The sequence below is a fragment of the Anastrepha obliqua genome, chromosome 4 (assembly GCF_027943255.1).
Source record: "Anastrepha obliqua isolate idAnaObli1 chromosome 4, idAnaObli1_1.0, whole genome shotgun sequence".
Classification (NCBI taxonomy): Eukaryota; Metazoa; Arthropoda; class Insecta; order Diptera; family Tephritidae; genus Anastrepha; species Anastrepha obliqua.
The window spans coordinates 62,008,467-62,024,996 of NC_072895.1; the positions used below are offsets into that span (position 1 = coordinate 62,008,467).

Sequence of the window (16,530 nt, forward strand, 5' to 3'; positions counted from 1 at the left end):
GACAGTTCTGACAGTTTCTGTATAAGGCCTGGTAATGTGACACTGGCTAAAATATTTGGTTTGAAATGTGTCAACTTCAAAAGCGTTAACAAAATTTTCGATTTTTACCCGCTCTCAAAGCATTGTGGATCGTGTGCATAAATGAGATAAAATGAACAGTTTCTTTTAAAACCGTTATCTTGGTATTGAATATAAATTCAAATCTATGTCAGATAGGGCTAGTATGTTTTAAGTAGAATGTGTCAGTAGATCCAGCGTTCGATCAATGTAAAGATAGAACATAAAAATTTAAATAAGTTTTTCTTCTGGCACATATAAATTGGCGAACCCGTGTGCACCTCAGTTATTGTTATTATGCTCATGTCAGTAAAGTTTTTCCACACAGAAATCATAAGTAGCCTCAAAATTCCGTATTACTTGGACAGCGCTAGGCCCAGTGCTTCCATTTGACCGTCGTACATATGTTTTAATTTGGAAATAAACTAAATTACGCATTTAAAAACACAAACGCTGTCCTACATTTGCGCAGCTAGCTTTTACGATTTTATGTATAAATTCGCATGTCTTTTTTCTACAACACAACAATTTGCATTCGCATACACATATAAATGCCGCAAATTTGTTTTTAAGTGAAAAATTAGCATACATTTGAAAATCTGAAATAGTTCGCATGCCCACAGAAGTCTTTGCTGCCGTGAGTCGCTTGTCTAACTCTTGAAATGTGTATTAATTTATGGCTACTCACAAGTAGAAACAATTCTGCTACTGTGCGATTGTTGTCTCACTGCACCACTAATCATAAACGAAGGATGCTATCAAACTTTTTGCAAATACATATATAATATGTGTATGAATGTACAGTGACGTGCGATAAAATGTAACCGCATACACAATACTTTTTTTGCTTAATTTTTGTACTTTCATTGTATTTTAAATTCCAATAACTAACTATACTTTATCGGCAGCTATTTAAGAAATAATTTCCGCTTTGAATAGATTTGTTTTGAAAGAGTCCCAATTAAAAAACTTTTTTGTTTGCCTTACTTATCTGAAAATGGTATTTCAAACGTAAAATGAGTTCATCCTCTTATTAATACGTGTATATCTGGGAAATATATGAGCGCACTAGTATATTTAAGAATGGAAAGCAATTATGTCTTAAAACGGAAAGATTATTGCAGTGCAGTATGCAGGGGAATAATAAAAAAAATTGTTGAAATAGTTGACTGTTCAAGGAAACTGGTTCAAGATGTCAACAAGTATTAGAAGCGACCTGAAAATAGAGGACTGAAATAATTCCTGATTAACGAGGGCGAATTAAGGGGCAAACGAACAACTCTCAGCATTCAAAATGTAGAATTATTTTGGTAACCGGAATTTTCTAAACGCCACTCGAGTTTACATTTAAAGATGTCGATTTACCTGGCGAAGCTTTCGATAAGATTTAGGCATAAAGGCACGCTGTCTTGGCAATTTTGTTCAACGAATGTCATCTTCTAAGACTTAAGTTACTTCTGGTTTCCAAATAAGCTACACATATTTTCTGAAAATGCGTTAAATTGGACGATATAGGGACCGATAATGCCGTTAAAATATTGTTGTCAAAAATTAAGTTCGTCTGCAATAAGTTGATTATTTCGTTGATTATTGGTTAATGATTATTTCGTCAGTATTCAAGAATACTACCATCAAGAATACCACCCAAAATTCACCACGTGGTAGTTGAATTGACACATTCTGATGTGCCTCAATACTCTCCCGTAAAACAGCGATATTTTCAATCGCGTGTTTTTATGACTTGTGCTAAGTAAATAGACTAAATTTTTATACCCACACACTCAAAGTCATTCAACAATCGCATTTAATTCATGCCATTCAACAGAATAAAGGAATCCAGACAGATACAGACATACACCCATGATCAAAATAATAAATACACGACATTTTGGCTACTTCCTACTACTTTGTTTTTTAGGTTTTTAATTTTCATTAGTTTATTATAAAAATATAATTCATTCTACCCTAAATATCATAAAAGTTGGCGCAAAATTAATCATTTGGTTTTTGAATAATTTTTTTTAACAAAAAATGATTTCGAGTAATCGAATCGATCTTTGTGCGCTCCACTGCTTGTCTGTTTGTGTACTGCAGTGTCAAATATGATTGACGTACAACGAAATTTACAAAAATCATGCAGCTTATATCTTTTGTAAAATATTTAAAAAAATTCGACAAATTTTCATCGAAATTTCAAACTTTTTAATCAGACTTAAAAAAATGAGAACGCAGTTTTATAGCCCAATAAATTTTATTATAATAAAATGCAAGTTTAAAGTAACCCAAAATTTTCGTTGATTTTTGATAAATTTTTCCGCCGAAAAGCCCTTTTTTCCATATATCGAGTGCGCGACATTTTTTATATGGTAAATTGTAGATGTTTTTTTAAGATCTGCCAAAAGAAGCAAAATTGAGCTGCCAATATGAAACATTGCTATAAAGGAAACGGTGTCTTGAAAGGCCCTGCACTTTATGAGGCACTATAATATTTTCCCTGGACTGCCACTTCTATTGGGGTTCCAACAATCTAACCACTCAAAATACACATTGCGGCGGACACTGAAATGGCTCCAATGTCGGGGTTTTAAGTTGGTATTCTCAGTGGCCTGACTTAAATCTTGTCGGGAACTTGTGAAGAGAAGTGAAAGCAGTTCTAAGTTATGAAAATTCAATCAATGATAACTCTCTTTAGCTTTATTTGATTTCACATATAAAAAAACTCAGCTTTATTTTCCAAAAAATTATGTTGTTTTGCATAAAAATGAAAATGTGACATCCATAAAACTTAAAAGTTCTATAAAACCTGTTGCTTTCAAGACTTGGCTTAGCGACGGCTCTATTTATAAGCACATCAGTGTATGTACATATATATTTACCTTTGTAGGTATGTGCCCGAATGCTTATAAATAGTCACATCTATGCACATACATACATACATACCTAACTATTATCTCATTTGTATATTGAAATTTCCATTTAATAAATGAAATTAAATTCTTAATTAATGTTTGATGCTAGCATAGCAGAATGGAATTGGAATAAGTCGGAATAAATGTGATGAAATTCCAAAACTAGTTGGGACTGAAATAAAGGAAATTCTAATGTTATTATTTACATTCTATATTTGCTGTTTTTTTTAATTCGTTTACGTCATTTTAAGCTACCACTTTTGCCTTATTTAATATTGAATATTTTTTGTTTATGAAATTGAGAATTATTTGTTTGTCCACCACTTACATATTACACATTGTTGCTAGTTTCTACAGTTGTTGTTGCTTTGATTACGCTCCAATATTCATGCACGCTCGTTCAATCACTTTGGTATGCATATTAAGCAGCGAGCGTACAGATCATGCGAGTATTGTAGCGGTCCGGGCTGTTGGCCTATACGGGTGTATAGCAGACCAAGCAGTGAACCGATCACCCAGCGCCAAGGTAATCACCATTAAAATTAGCTCACGCAAACTTACACATACAGCTATTCAATTACGTTCATGTGTCATATGCAGATTACATGCCTTTGGTAGTATTGTTATTGTTGCTGTTGCTTTTTTTTGTGTTATTGTACTCAATAAAAATTCGGAATAATTGCAATCAGTCAAGCGCTTCAAACTATTTCCAGTTCGCTGTCTATCACCCACACATATGTATGTATGCATGTGTGTATCTAGTATACCGGTATGTACCTAAGCAACTGCATATTCGGTTGGGCGCATGGCTAGGCGAACTGGGCGTGGTGACAATTTGAGAGCCAAATTATTTTTAAATACATACCAACATACTTTTATGCATATATGTATAAAAAAGCATTAAATTTTGAAGGTGTGCCAATTTCTTCGAGTTGAGAAAATACGTTTTCGAAAACATTAAAAAGCAGTATAAATATGTTACTTCGTGCCAAATATTGATAGCACAAGTTCCATATAATTCATGCGTTGCAATATAAATATAAAGTAATGACTTTCTTCTTTAAAGTTTATACGACGCCCACAGACCGGAACACGAAAGAAAATTTGCACGGTTTTGGAAAAATTCCATGGGTCGTTGAACTTTTTGATATTTAGAAGGCAGGAGGAGAACCCTTTGATAAAAAATTAACCATACATAAATTTAAAATCCATCGTCGATTTATAATGGATAATTGGGTAATGGATTTGAAAATCATCGTCAAAACGACGAAGGATGAGGGTAGTGTACCAGAATTAAGGATGGTGCAGCAGGGGAGAGATGCAGTTCCTTTTCTCCAATAAACCTTTTAATACATATTAGATGTACAAGTTTGCTTTCCTCGGAATAGCCGTATGAATAATGTATTGTAGATTGCCTTGGTGGATTTGAGTTTCTATATAAATATTCTCGCTGGAAAAGGTTAGCTTTTGTGCCAAATGCTCGTCATTTTCGGGAAGTTTTGATTTTGCAGTTGAGGCTCATCGAATGTCTCAGACAAAAGCCGAAAATGTTTCCACATCGCATTGTAACTAACGACGAAAATTCGGTTTACTAGGATAATTAAAAATCATAAGGAAGCATAAAATCATGCAGAACGCCTTGTATCTGGTGGAACCAACTCGATGTATATATGTAAATCTAATAATATATATATATTGGCATTTGCATCCTCTTGATATTTTTCCACAAATGGAGGCAGATGTTTTTTTTATATGGAACTTTTTCGGGGCAGAAATACCCTCGGAGGTTTGCCATGGCTTGCCGATGGGCGAACGCTATCAGATAATACTTTTTCTATTATTCTGTCATTTCGAACCCGATAACTATCGAATGGTAGTTAGCATGAACTATATTACTAAACTATTAAAGTCGAGTGAAACAACACAAAGGCTCGGTATACAACGCAATGAAGGAAAGACACCTTCAGTATTAAGAGAGACCAAACAAACTTATTCTCCAACATAATAACCTTCGGTCTCATGTCGCAAAAAGGTAAAAGGCAGACATGGAACACTGAGATGGGAAACTTTACCTCACTCACAGTACTCCTACTACGTTGTTCCCTCCGCTTATTATTTGTTTCGATCGATCACGCTTGCTCTGGCTGATCAGCATCTTAATTCTTCTAAAGAAGTTGAAAAATGGAATTATGGATCACCCTCAAAAGGCAAGGAGTTAATCCGAAGCGGAATTCGTGCACCCTTCGAAATGGTGTCCGAGAAAAAACAGAATCATTACGAGCCGAATCAGAGGCATAAGACGGATGACCCATTTATTCGATATTTTGAGCACTCAGAAATTCTCTTGTGTGAGGCGATAGTGGTTTGTTCTTAATATAATATTTGTCAGCCTAGAAACGAACTCGGATATTTACTCTTGCCTGTTCAAGTTTTATACTTCTTTTACCATTAGGAAATTACTTAATCGTTTAGTGATTAATAAATCTTAATGTAATAAATGACTGCGAGTTACTGCGTCAGATTAAGTAGTAGTGGGGTTGTGGTGGCCGATAAAATGTTGCCTAATTGCTGTTTATTGCATGTTTAATTTTTACTTTGCTGCCGCTTAAAAAGCTTCAGCTTTACTCAAAAACGTGGTATAATATTTCGGTCCGTTTCAGCAGCGTTTCGCACATTAAAATTTCGCATATCACATTTTAACTGTAAACTTAGGAATTTTATGCATTACTTGATTAACTTCATCAGTAACTGGCCAATACGAATGAGATATTTTTCATCACCACTCGCTTTAAAAATGATACTATTTTGGTCCGTTTCAGTAGCGTTTCGCATCTATTCCTTCTATTACAACTTTCACTGTCATTTGAATAGCTTTATCTACAAGTATTATTATTCTATTGAATCTTTCATTACTTTCATTTTCTTTTTAACTTAATTTACTCTCAAGTACAATAAGATAAGCTGAATTAAGAGAAAATAGTTACTTTTTGGTAGGATTTGAATATCAGAGGAATATTTTTTATTTTATTTAAACATAAAAACAAAAAGTTGAATGATTCCATGTTAAGTGACTTCAGTATTTTAGATATTGTCTTTCATTTTTCTAAAAATTGGTTTATTTCTAGACTCAAGAATATTTGAAAAAAAAAAATATTTTTTTTATTCAAAACATGTACCGAACCCATGAAAAAAGGCGGGTATCTGTTACTAATATAAGTAGAGACGCTTTGATCGATTTCGCGAGAGCTGTAATTTGGACTGATGGCCGAAACTCAACAGTGGTCGTTCAAAATGCCTGCTAAAACTCAATAAGCGAATACAAGAACATTGTTAGGTGTAATAACTGGTCATTGTCTAATAGGTAACCATGCAAGAAGTCCCATACTATGATTATTGTAGAAGCTGCTACAATGCAGAAGAATAGGAAACTATCAAACACCTCCTTTGTGAGTAAGGATTATGTAGAAGAAGACTTGAAGGATTAGCTAGAAGCAGACTTCACACGCTTGGAAACTAACGAAGTTAAGCTCTTTTATAAAAGCCACAGGATGGTTTGAAAGGGATCTCATAGTGTAAGGAAAAAGTTCTCGTGGTGTCACAATGGCCGGTACGACAGGTCTAAGTGTGTAATTTTGGCAGCCTCCAAACCTACCTAGCTACCTTGGACTTATTTTTCACTCATTTCCACGTTATTTTACTTATTTACTCGCAAATCAATGGAACTATGAAACTTTCTGAGATTACTGAGTATAGTCTCAGCTATTAATGAAGAAAGTAGAAAAAAAATCTCATTTCTCAAAAAAGAGAAACAAAACTTTTTCACCAAAAAATTTGTAACAAAAAAATCCTATTGTTTTACAAAAAGGTTCTTTTTACATTAAGTAAATCCCAAAATTATTATTTTTTTTTTAGTTTTTTTACAAGTAAACCAATTTTCAAAAAAATGTCCGCAATGTCCAAAGTTCGTGTATCACTTGACATGGATTCGTTCATATATGACACAAGTCATCTCTAAAACATGTTATTTTACCTGAGACTTTCTGTCATTTGTTAACGAACTTTTTAAAGAACCCACTATTTGCATATTTATTATGTAAAATGTTCAAATTTTTGTTAGAACGCTTCTATCACACTGTCCGTATACTGCACAAAGTAAATATTTTTTAAATGTACTTCCAGCCCTCAGCACTCATACACTATTTACTATCTCCGGGCACGTTGCGCTTTTTATGGGTGTTAATCCACTTGATTAGCGTTTACTATATTATCTATTTGTTAATGCCAATGCGTATGTTGTTGTTATTGTTGACTCGTCTTTGGTTGCACCATCACTTGGTATTTGAATTGCGTGAAAAAAGATGACGAAAGGCAATTGAACGCGACCTGAGTACGAGTAGGCTTGCGCTGATGGGCGGTATAAATTTCACTTTTTTTATTTTCCTTTTGTTTTGCTTCAACAAAGTACATACGCATGTATGTATGTAAGTATTTATGTACCTGTTGCGCTTATCAGCGCTGGACTTGACACTTTGTAGCCGATTGAAAAAAGCTACACAAGCCAACTTGAGCATTCAAACTGAAATGCTAATCAATTCGCATGCAAACACATATAGAAAGAGACACACTTTCACACAAACACTCACGCGCCCATTCACAAACGAAAATAAAAACATTTGTATTGCTAGCTCTTTTGAGGTTTTTCTCACTTTTCTAATAATTATAGATTTTTTTAATTTTTCCAATAACTATACTTATTAACACATACGTACATATTTTGTTAAATAACTACGGAAAAGGTACATAAAATTACATACAAGCGGAAATAAAATAAAACAGAAAACAAAATCATTCACTCACGACTAGAATTTTTGCAGTGGAAATACGGTTAAATAATAGTATTTAGCTGTCGGTCACCGTTGTTTTTTTTTATTGCTTTTGTTCATTTGTTTTGCATTTGCAATTTTCACGTTTCAAATCGTACGTCTATGTTGACTTGCGATCATCGGCGACAGCGACGCACAGCACAGCCCTCTCGTAATTAACGCGACTTGACTTGGCGAAACTTATAATATAACTGAAAAAGCATTCGCTGCGGTCGCTGAAGTTCAGAGGGGCTCAAAACAGCCAAACAGAGTCAACCATCCAACCAAAGAGCCAACCAAACAGCCACTCAGTCGGCCAACCGGGCGGATAGTGACGTTCGCTTAGTCACATTAACGTAAAATCCCTCACATTCACACACTCCACTACCACCAAAACCAACAACAGTATTGTACTTAGCATTGTTATAGCTGACGTTGCTGCCGTTGTCAGTAAAGCAAATGAGACGAGACGTTGGAATGGTATCATATCAGCATTCACGAAGTTAGGCACGCTGGGCTAACGCGAATCTAGAACCACCACCATCGAGCCGCACCGAATTTCCAACTTGTTGATTGATCCGAAGTGCGGATTTCAACTTAGAACAAGCAGTGGGCGGAAATGGCGTTTTAAGTGAACAAAAACTAAGGGCATATTTCAATTGCATATGTCGCATATTCAATTAAAACAACTATACTGAGTAAAAGTTAAGCTTTGTTTGATTAAAACGCTTGAAGGAATTTGTTTGCTTTGCAAAATCCCCTGAGTGTGAGGTTCGATTCCATGTGAAGCGATCCAAGTATTTTGGGCATTGTTGTAAATTGTTCTGAAAATTGTTTTATTTGCAAGCGTGAGTGTGATACAAAAAGTTACTATGGCATCTTCATCGAAATATACCATATTTATCACATTGATAAATGTAATTAATATTTTTTTCACTGTTCAAATTTTATTATTTTATAAAACAGTTCAATTCAAACCCAGTTTTATAAAATAATAAAAGAATACAAATATATTCGTACCAGTGCAAGGAAACCAGTATACAGTTTTTTAAATTTCGAAATACCATAATTTATTTTCAAATATTAGTAATGTGGCAGCCCTGCTACTAATATGAAAATATAAACAAATTACGAAGCTTGAAAACTCCCTGTATCCGTAAAAACTTTTGAAGTGAGACTAACTTCTTTTTGTATGATGGGCTTTTGTATAATAAGAAGTTAACTGAAAAAATGGGAAAAGAAATTTATAATTTTGAGATTTATTTATTGTTGAAAATTTTGGCAAAGAGTTTTTTAAAACGGACTATATTTAAAAAATTATTTTTAATTTTTTGCGATAAACTATAATTTATAAAAAGTTTTGTGTTGTAATTTTTTAAAATAAAATATATAAAAAAAAAATTTTTTTTTAGATATTTTTATTATTTTGTTCAAAATTTTTGTGAAGTTTTCATTAATTTTTTCTCAAAATGATTGTAGTGTGAAATTTTTGGAGTGTAATATATTTGTTCGGTTCTTTTTTACATATAAAAAAATTATTTTTAATTTTTTACATTAAACTATAATTTATAAAAAGTTTTGTTTTGTAATTTTTTAAAATAAAATATATAACATTAAAAAAACAGCTTTTGTTTGGAACTTTTTATTACTTTGTTCAACATTTTTGTGAAGAGTTTATTAATTTTTTTTTTTAAACTGTTGTAGTGTGAAATTTTTGTAGTGCCATATATTTGTTCGGTTCTTTTTAACATTTAAAAAAAATCTTTTAAATTTTTTACTATGAAATATACTTTAAAAACTTTTTGGTTTTGTAATTTTTTAAAATAAAATATATGTATATAATAAAAAAAAACTTTTGACCGGTTAATCAAAATAAAATCAATAAAAATAAAATATATGTAATAATAATATTTGGATTTTTGTTATTATATATATTTTATTTTTTTGGTTGTTTTCTTGATTTGTGAAATCTTCATAATTTTTTTTCAAAATTTTTGTAAAAAAATTTGTTTGTTGTCATTTTCGAAAATCATTCCGCCCCTCAGTTTTTTTTCTTTTTCTTTCATTAATAACTGAGACTATGCTCAGTAGTCCCTGAATGTTTCATTGTGGTATTCTCATAACTTTTCCAGTTATATTCAAATATGTACAGTGAACCAGTCCAAAAATATTGTCACCCAAAAACTGAACACGACTCCGGAAAAAACTATTGGGTACGTAAGTACAGTGTACGCTCAGATGCTTAAGTTAGTTCTTGAGCTAATGCAGGCCTCCGAATTCTTAAGTTTTTTTGACGGTTTTCAAAATTAATTTTTTCTGAAGAAAAATACCCCTATATTATTAATTTTTCTTCAACTATTGATCATTTCAATAAAATTCTTGGATGAAGTATTCCGGAAATAATATTTTTCATATATGCATTTCATTTCTTGCATATGTTCAAAGAAAATTGTTCATATAAGTACGGAAAACTTAAAACCTTTCTTTTACTTTTATAAAGAAACTTCCGGGCTTTGTTTATTTTGGTGTTTTCACTCTTTGCTTCTTCCAAAACTAAATAAAGGCATTGAACGTGCTTGGCTTCACCTAAGACGATATGCCTCCTAGTAAAGACTTTGCCGAGTTTATCCAACATCACTTTTACTGCATTACCGAAGACTTATGAGTATAACAATACTAGACGCTGTGAGAATATAATTAAAAATGAGTAAAGTTCGGGGGCTTAACCTGCAGCCTATGTTATTATTATCGAAGTATACATATTTGTATATTTCTATGTCTCTTTGAATAGATTACAAAAATCAGATCGCTTTAGACCTTATAATTGTTTTATTTACTTGGGCGAGAAGTGATGTATTCAGCGTTCTTTACCCGATATAATTCTGAGGAATTGATGCATTACAAGTCAATAGCAAAGGCAATCTAAACCAAGAAGAAGGTTAAATACAATAATATGCCAATGGTGATCGTGGAAGAATGTTTGCTAAAGTTCGAGCAAGACTCCTTAGACAGAACTAATGAAATATTAGTTAAAACTCTGCAGCTGAGAAAAGTGGCAATTTCACTATGTATTTAACTATATTTAAAAATAGTTTCTATAAAACCCTCTCGTACTTTGCTAAAATTTTACTCCACTGTGCCAAGTATGTATGGTACATACATACAACAACAACAACAACAGAAAACTCGCATTCTATCGAAGCGAAAATGCTTTTTTACTGATTCACTAACCGGCTGTTGGGTTGTAAGTACGTCTGTCTGTCTGGTTGGATGGATGAATGCCGTGTTCCCTCGGAGGCTGGCGAATTTAGGGTTTCGAATGAGCAGCGACCACAACAAACAGTCTCAACTGAGTGAATGAATGCAAATGCGCTCTCAGTTTTTGTTTTGCTTGCAATTGGGGTGTGGGATAAAAGTGGATAGGGACAGTGTCGATATTTTGTATTTATTTTTCTCCAGTAGTAGATTATAAAACATTTCAAATCCGCTACAGTTGATGCGAATAAATTTAAGAAAATACAAAATAAGAATATATAATGAGAGTAATTGAAAACTTTGTGCTGATTACTTAAAATTTTAACTCTAAAATTCATAGGAGCATAGCTATATTTATATACAAAAGTTAAAATCGGCTCTAAATAAGTTAAACAACATAAAATTTATAATTAAAAGATTTCATTTAAAAACACACTTAACTTCAAAATCTTAATCATAGGCGAGTTAATTGCGTTCTAAAGTGATATTACGAGCAAGTTTGAAGTTACTAAAAAATCGTGCATTTATTTTTATGGAGAAAATGCATGACACTGACAAGGAAAAATATTATAAAAAAACAACCCGATTTTTCAGTAAATTAAAACGTGCATAAAATTTAATAAGCAATAAAGCAGCATACTAAAAATTTTTCTAGAAATTATAATTAAAAACCATGCATTTAAAATGAATAATAGTGGAATTTTGGAAATGGAATGAATAATAGTGGATTTATATAACTTTTGTTACACTATGAGTTATACTTTTGTAAAAAACAAAAATAATGTACATTTCAAAAAAAGAGGAAAAATAGTCAGAACTGGTCAAATGTTTGATGTTTAGACGCGGGGTATATTTTTCTTGTCATATGTCATATGCGTCATTTTCTCATGCCGTCTGGTAATTCGTAATGCTGTCCTTTAATCAGGTGACATTTTTTGGTTCAAGATAAAAGACTACTAATCTCAACACTAAAAACTCGATTACTTTACTCCAACTTGATCTTTAAGGTGATCACTTTCTCAGCAGAGTTTTCAAATTCACATTCACGCTAATTGCAAAATTAAGCTTAAGGCGTAGATAATGGTGAAAGGGAATTTTATTTTTAAAATGTGATTTTAAAGAAATGTTTACCAAAATTGATTTGCATTTGCCGGCAAAAAGTAATCAGGTAAAACAAGATTATTTTTAAGATGAACTGTGTAACCTTTTCTCTACGTTTTGCACTTTATTTCTTGCCTAACTGTACATCAAATTTCAGCTTAGGATACATTAAGCTTCAATACTCTAATGACATATCGGTATATTTATGAATGTGTATGTGTGCCCATATTTCCTATAATATTTTTGCATTACCTTGAATCAAGCATTTAGCCAGTCGTGTTTTTCATGTACTAATTAAATAACCTTTCGTCATTTATTATCGCTTATTTGGAAAATAATTTATCTGTATTTATTAGTGTTTTGTAAACCGTTATTAAAAATTTTGCACTGATTGAAATAAGCAACAAACTTTAAACAAAGCTGTTTTAGTCTAACCTCAAACTACGATAGCCACTTTAGCTGAAGACGAAACCCGATTTTTCGACACTTTCTTTGAAAGCATTGAACTAAAAGCATCTGGAACACACGCTTCCATATCACACAGGAAATTATCAACATAAACGGACGATTTCCACTGCGAATAGTATTTCAACATGTACAAGAAGAGGTACCATAAGAAACACTTCACACATTTGCATGCTGTTCAAAACTACCAGGTGTACAAAGGAAAATATAAACATTTTAAACGTTTCACGGTACGGAAAGAGCGATGGTTCATTCACGATCAAAATTGTAAGTAGCCGAGAAAGAACACTTTTTAGGTATTTATAATATTATTTTTAATTAATTATTTTCCGAATTATTTACTGTTAACATATCCAGTTTTAAACAAAAAATTAACAGAGGAAAATAGTTACCCTCATAGACCAACAACTACAACTGATTTCCAAGAAGCATTTTTAGATGCTTTCTATGAAAGTAATGAATTAAAGAAACCAATTATACGAGATTTGTTCACTCAACAAAACCTCACTACAAGCAAGGAAACCCCCGAAGATATTATGCCGATCACCACAGACGAACGCCTTTTGGAGGGCACACTTGTAGAAGGGTCATTTCCAAAGTGTGTGCGGGAAAGTGTAAATGGTAAGCTGTCGTAAATATAAAAAATAAACTTTTTTCAAGGGTTTTTCAATAAGGGCGGGTAGATGTTGAAATGGAATGGAATGGCGTTTGCATGCGTTTGTGTGGCACGTAGCGGCGTCCTGCTGGAACCACATGTCGTCTAGGTCCATATGGTTCAATATGGGCCATAAGAAATTGGTTATCATCGTTGTGTAGCGTTCGCTGTTGACGGTGACCACCTCACCAACGTCGTTTTCAAAAAAGTACGGACCAATGACGCCGCCGGCCCAAAATCCACACCAAACGGTAACTTTTTGAGGATGCATTATCATCTGGTGCACCTCGTGTGGATTGGTGTTGTCCCATATACGGCAATTTTGTTTGTTAACACAGCCATTCATCCAAAAATGCGCCTCGTCACTAAAGATAATTTTTCGCCCAAAACTGGAGTTCTCTTCCAAACTATTCGAAGCCCAGTCAGCGAACAAACGGCGTTGTCTGTGGTCATCAACTTTGAGCTCCTGGGTCAGTTGGATCTTGTACGGGTGTAGGCCCAAGTCCCGACGCAAAATTCGCCAAGTTGAAGTCTGCGAAAGGCCAAGTTCTTGTGCACGGCGAGGAATAGACTGCCTCGGGTTCTGCTGTACACTTTCACGGACCGCGGCAATGTTCTCGGCTGATCTTGGGTTCCTTGAACCTACGGGAGTTGCCTGGTTGTTTACTGACCAGGTCGTCTCAAATTTGGCCACCAAACGTTGAAGAGTCGACTTTGAAGGGCCACCACGTCAAGCGAAAAATGGGCGCAATGCGCGCAACGTTTGCGTTAATGAACACTCATTTTGATAATAAAGTTTTATCATTTGAACGTGCTGTTCAATCGTGTAACTTGCCATGATGATTTGGCGTAAACAACGAAATAATAAACAAAAGATTTGACAGATGTCACCAAAACAAAATGGCTGCCACAGGGTGCCAAAATCGACCCGCGCCAATTGGAAAACCCTTTATAATTTAATTTTTTTCTTTTGTAACACTATTTATACACATCTTCTGTCAATAGCCAATATATATTTACAACAAACAACATTTGACAATTCTTCAACACCGATTATCAATTCAGCGTTGCCAAAATCCACAATCGAGTTTCCTACTTGGATTCCAAAACAAAGTTCTCGAATTGCGAATAACATCAACAGTGCTGCTATGGAACATCCACTGAAAAATTTCGATAACCATTCAGCTGATCCTTATATAATTATAGATTTAAACGGGTTAGCGATATCCAGTAAGGAGCTCGGGAAAATCATGCCGATTTCATAGCGAAGGGAAATTATAAACATTTAAAGGAGACGATTTGTTGATTGTAAGAGCTACAAACACAGGTTTGGTGTGGAATCAGTTGTGTAAAATTTTCTATCGAATTGTCTCATAGGAAAGCCGTCTAGGAAAGGTACTGATTTTGTGATGAACGTTCAATTTTGTGATTTGAAGAAGAAAATTTTACGAGAATTGACTAGATTTGAAGTTTATTGTTTATGAAGTTTATTAAAAAATAGTTTATTAAATGCCAGCTGATCTCGTTCAGATTGATTATTTAAGGTAGATACTTCTTACTTTTAAATTATAAGAAAATATATTTATGCAAGTAAATTCGTTTGTGAATCTTTTCCGTTGTTAAAAATAAACAAAATGTGCTAGCTTACAAACAAAAACATTAAAATTTTTCAAATTGAATTTTTCTTGAATTTTCAAAAATTTGTGGGATAATGTATGTATAAGCACAAAATTTGGTTGTTTTTAATTCTTTGTGATCTGAAAGGCGGAATTGTCATTAAGAGCCCCATGTATGGGCCCAACTTAATGGTAGTATGTTACAGCATAACGGAATCGAGATAGATATAAACATTTACATATAACTACATACATACCGAAATGTTCAGAATGATGAGAGGAGTCTATTTAGCCATGCCTGTTCGTCCGTCCGTGCGCACTATAACTCGAACAAAAATTAATATACATATACATATATTTCTATGAAACTTGTCCAAAGTAGTTTAGTTCTGAAAATGGGCGAAATTGGTAAATAGCCACGCCCAATTCCGTAAAGCGGTAATTTGAAAAAAGAAAAAAAACCAAATTTCCTTCTTTTAAATGATGCATACAGATGTTTATTTAGAATCAAAAACAAAAAAAAAAAAAAAAAAATTAACACGACGCAAGTAAAATTAAAAAAAAGGGCTGTGCGACCTAATAAAATTATCCCAAATTTGCACACGTATTGCTTCCCACCACATTTAGATCGAGCATAAATATTATTGGAATCGGATTAAAGTAGCACCCACTTTTTATGTGTTAAGACAAAATTTCATCTCTCGGTGCGATGTTGCATGACAGAACTCTCATTCTAACACATGAGCTGAACAGTCTCGGGCCTAACACATAGATGGCACCAGTTTTATTGCATTCACCGTTTTTTCAGTTAGTACTATCCTTAAAAAGACATCTCTTAAAATTGCATGTTCATGAGTTTTGTGCTAAGAGTGGCGCTACTTTTGGTATTCTTGTTAAAACAATCGATCAAAAAGAATTTCGTGTGTTAATTTTACACTGCCTCTTCATGGGGGAAAAATACCGTTTAAACGAAGCAATTGCTTTAAGAGTGTTATGGGGACCCCGCTTCATCAGAAACAATAATAAAACGATGGTTTGCTGACTTCAAAAGTGGTCGTAGAGACACCGATGATGCACAATTCAATGGACGTCCAAATGAGGCGGTAATATCAGAAAACAGCAAAAAAAATCCACCATCAAATACAAAAGTGGTGTTGAAATGTTAGAGCCGAGCTGGAATAATTGGATTATTCTTGATGGAAATTATGTTGAGAAATAAAGCCAATTTTGAACAAAAAAAAAGTGTTTTCTTTGTTAGGTTCGAGACTTTTCAGCCCATGTGTTAAAATTGTTTGATTTCAAAAATTGACAGCTAGCCCCAATTAAGTTTTACTAAAGCGACCGCCGTAGCCGAATGGGTTGGTGCGTGACTACCATTTGGAACTCACAGAGAGAACGTAGGGCCGAATCTCGGTGAAACACTAAAATTAAGAAAAACATTTTTCTAATAGCGGTCGCCCCTTGGTAGGCAATGACAAATCTCCGAGTGTATTTCTGCCATGACCAAGCTCCTCATAAAAATATCTGCCGTTCCGAGTCGGCTTGAAACTGTAGGTCCCTCCAATTTGTGGAACAACATCAAGACGTACACCACAAATAGGAGAAGGAGT

At 33.6% G+C, this 16,530-nt stretch overlaps 2 protein-coding genes across 5 annotated transcripts in view; one reads left to right on the forward strand and one right to left on the reverse strand.

Moving 5' to 3' along the window:
* Window positions 1-8,046, reverse strand: part of LOC129243602 (sorbin and SH3 domain-containing protein 1) — a 139,775-nt gene extending 131,729 nt beyond the window's left edge. The window contains exon 1 of one of the 3 annotated variants that reach the window (XM_054880740.1): window positions 7,824-8,046. Coding sequence is in view for 2 of the 3 variants with exons in the window: in XM_054880735.1 (XP_054736710.1) it covers window positions 6,997-7,050 (54 nt within the window). In the remaining variant the exon portion in view is untranslated. Of the gene's footprint in view, window positions 1-6,996; window positions 7,334-7,823 lie in introns of those variants that run through there. The other 2 variants (XM_054880735.1, XM_054880736.1) reach the window with 2 other exon arrangements.
* Window positions 8,047-12,436: 4,390 nt separating this feature from the next.
* LOC129243603 (uncharacterized) lies at window positions 12,437-14,969 on the forward strand. 2 transcript variants are annotated; one of them, XM_054880745.1, is made up of 3 exons: window positions 12,437-12,916; window positions 13,007-13,270; window positions 14,310-14,969. In XM_054880745.1, the coding sequence occupies exons 1-3, from the start codon at window positions 12,778-12,780 to the stop codon at window positions 14,567-14,569; spliced, it is 663 nt and encodes a 220-aa protein (XP_054736720.1). In that variant the 5' UTR covers window positions 12,437-12,777; the 3' UTR covers window positions 14,570-14,969. The 2 variants fall into 2 exon arrangements, with proteins under 2 accessions (XP_054736720.1, XP_054736721.1); XM_054880746.1 differs by having other exon boundaries at window positions 14,370-14,969.
* Window positions 14,970-16,530: the final 1,561 nt, after the last annotated feature.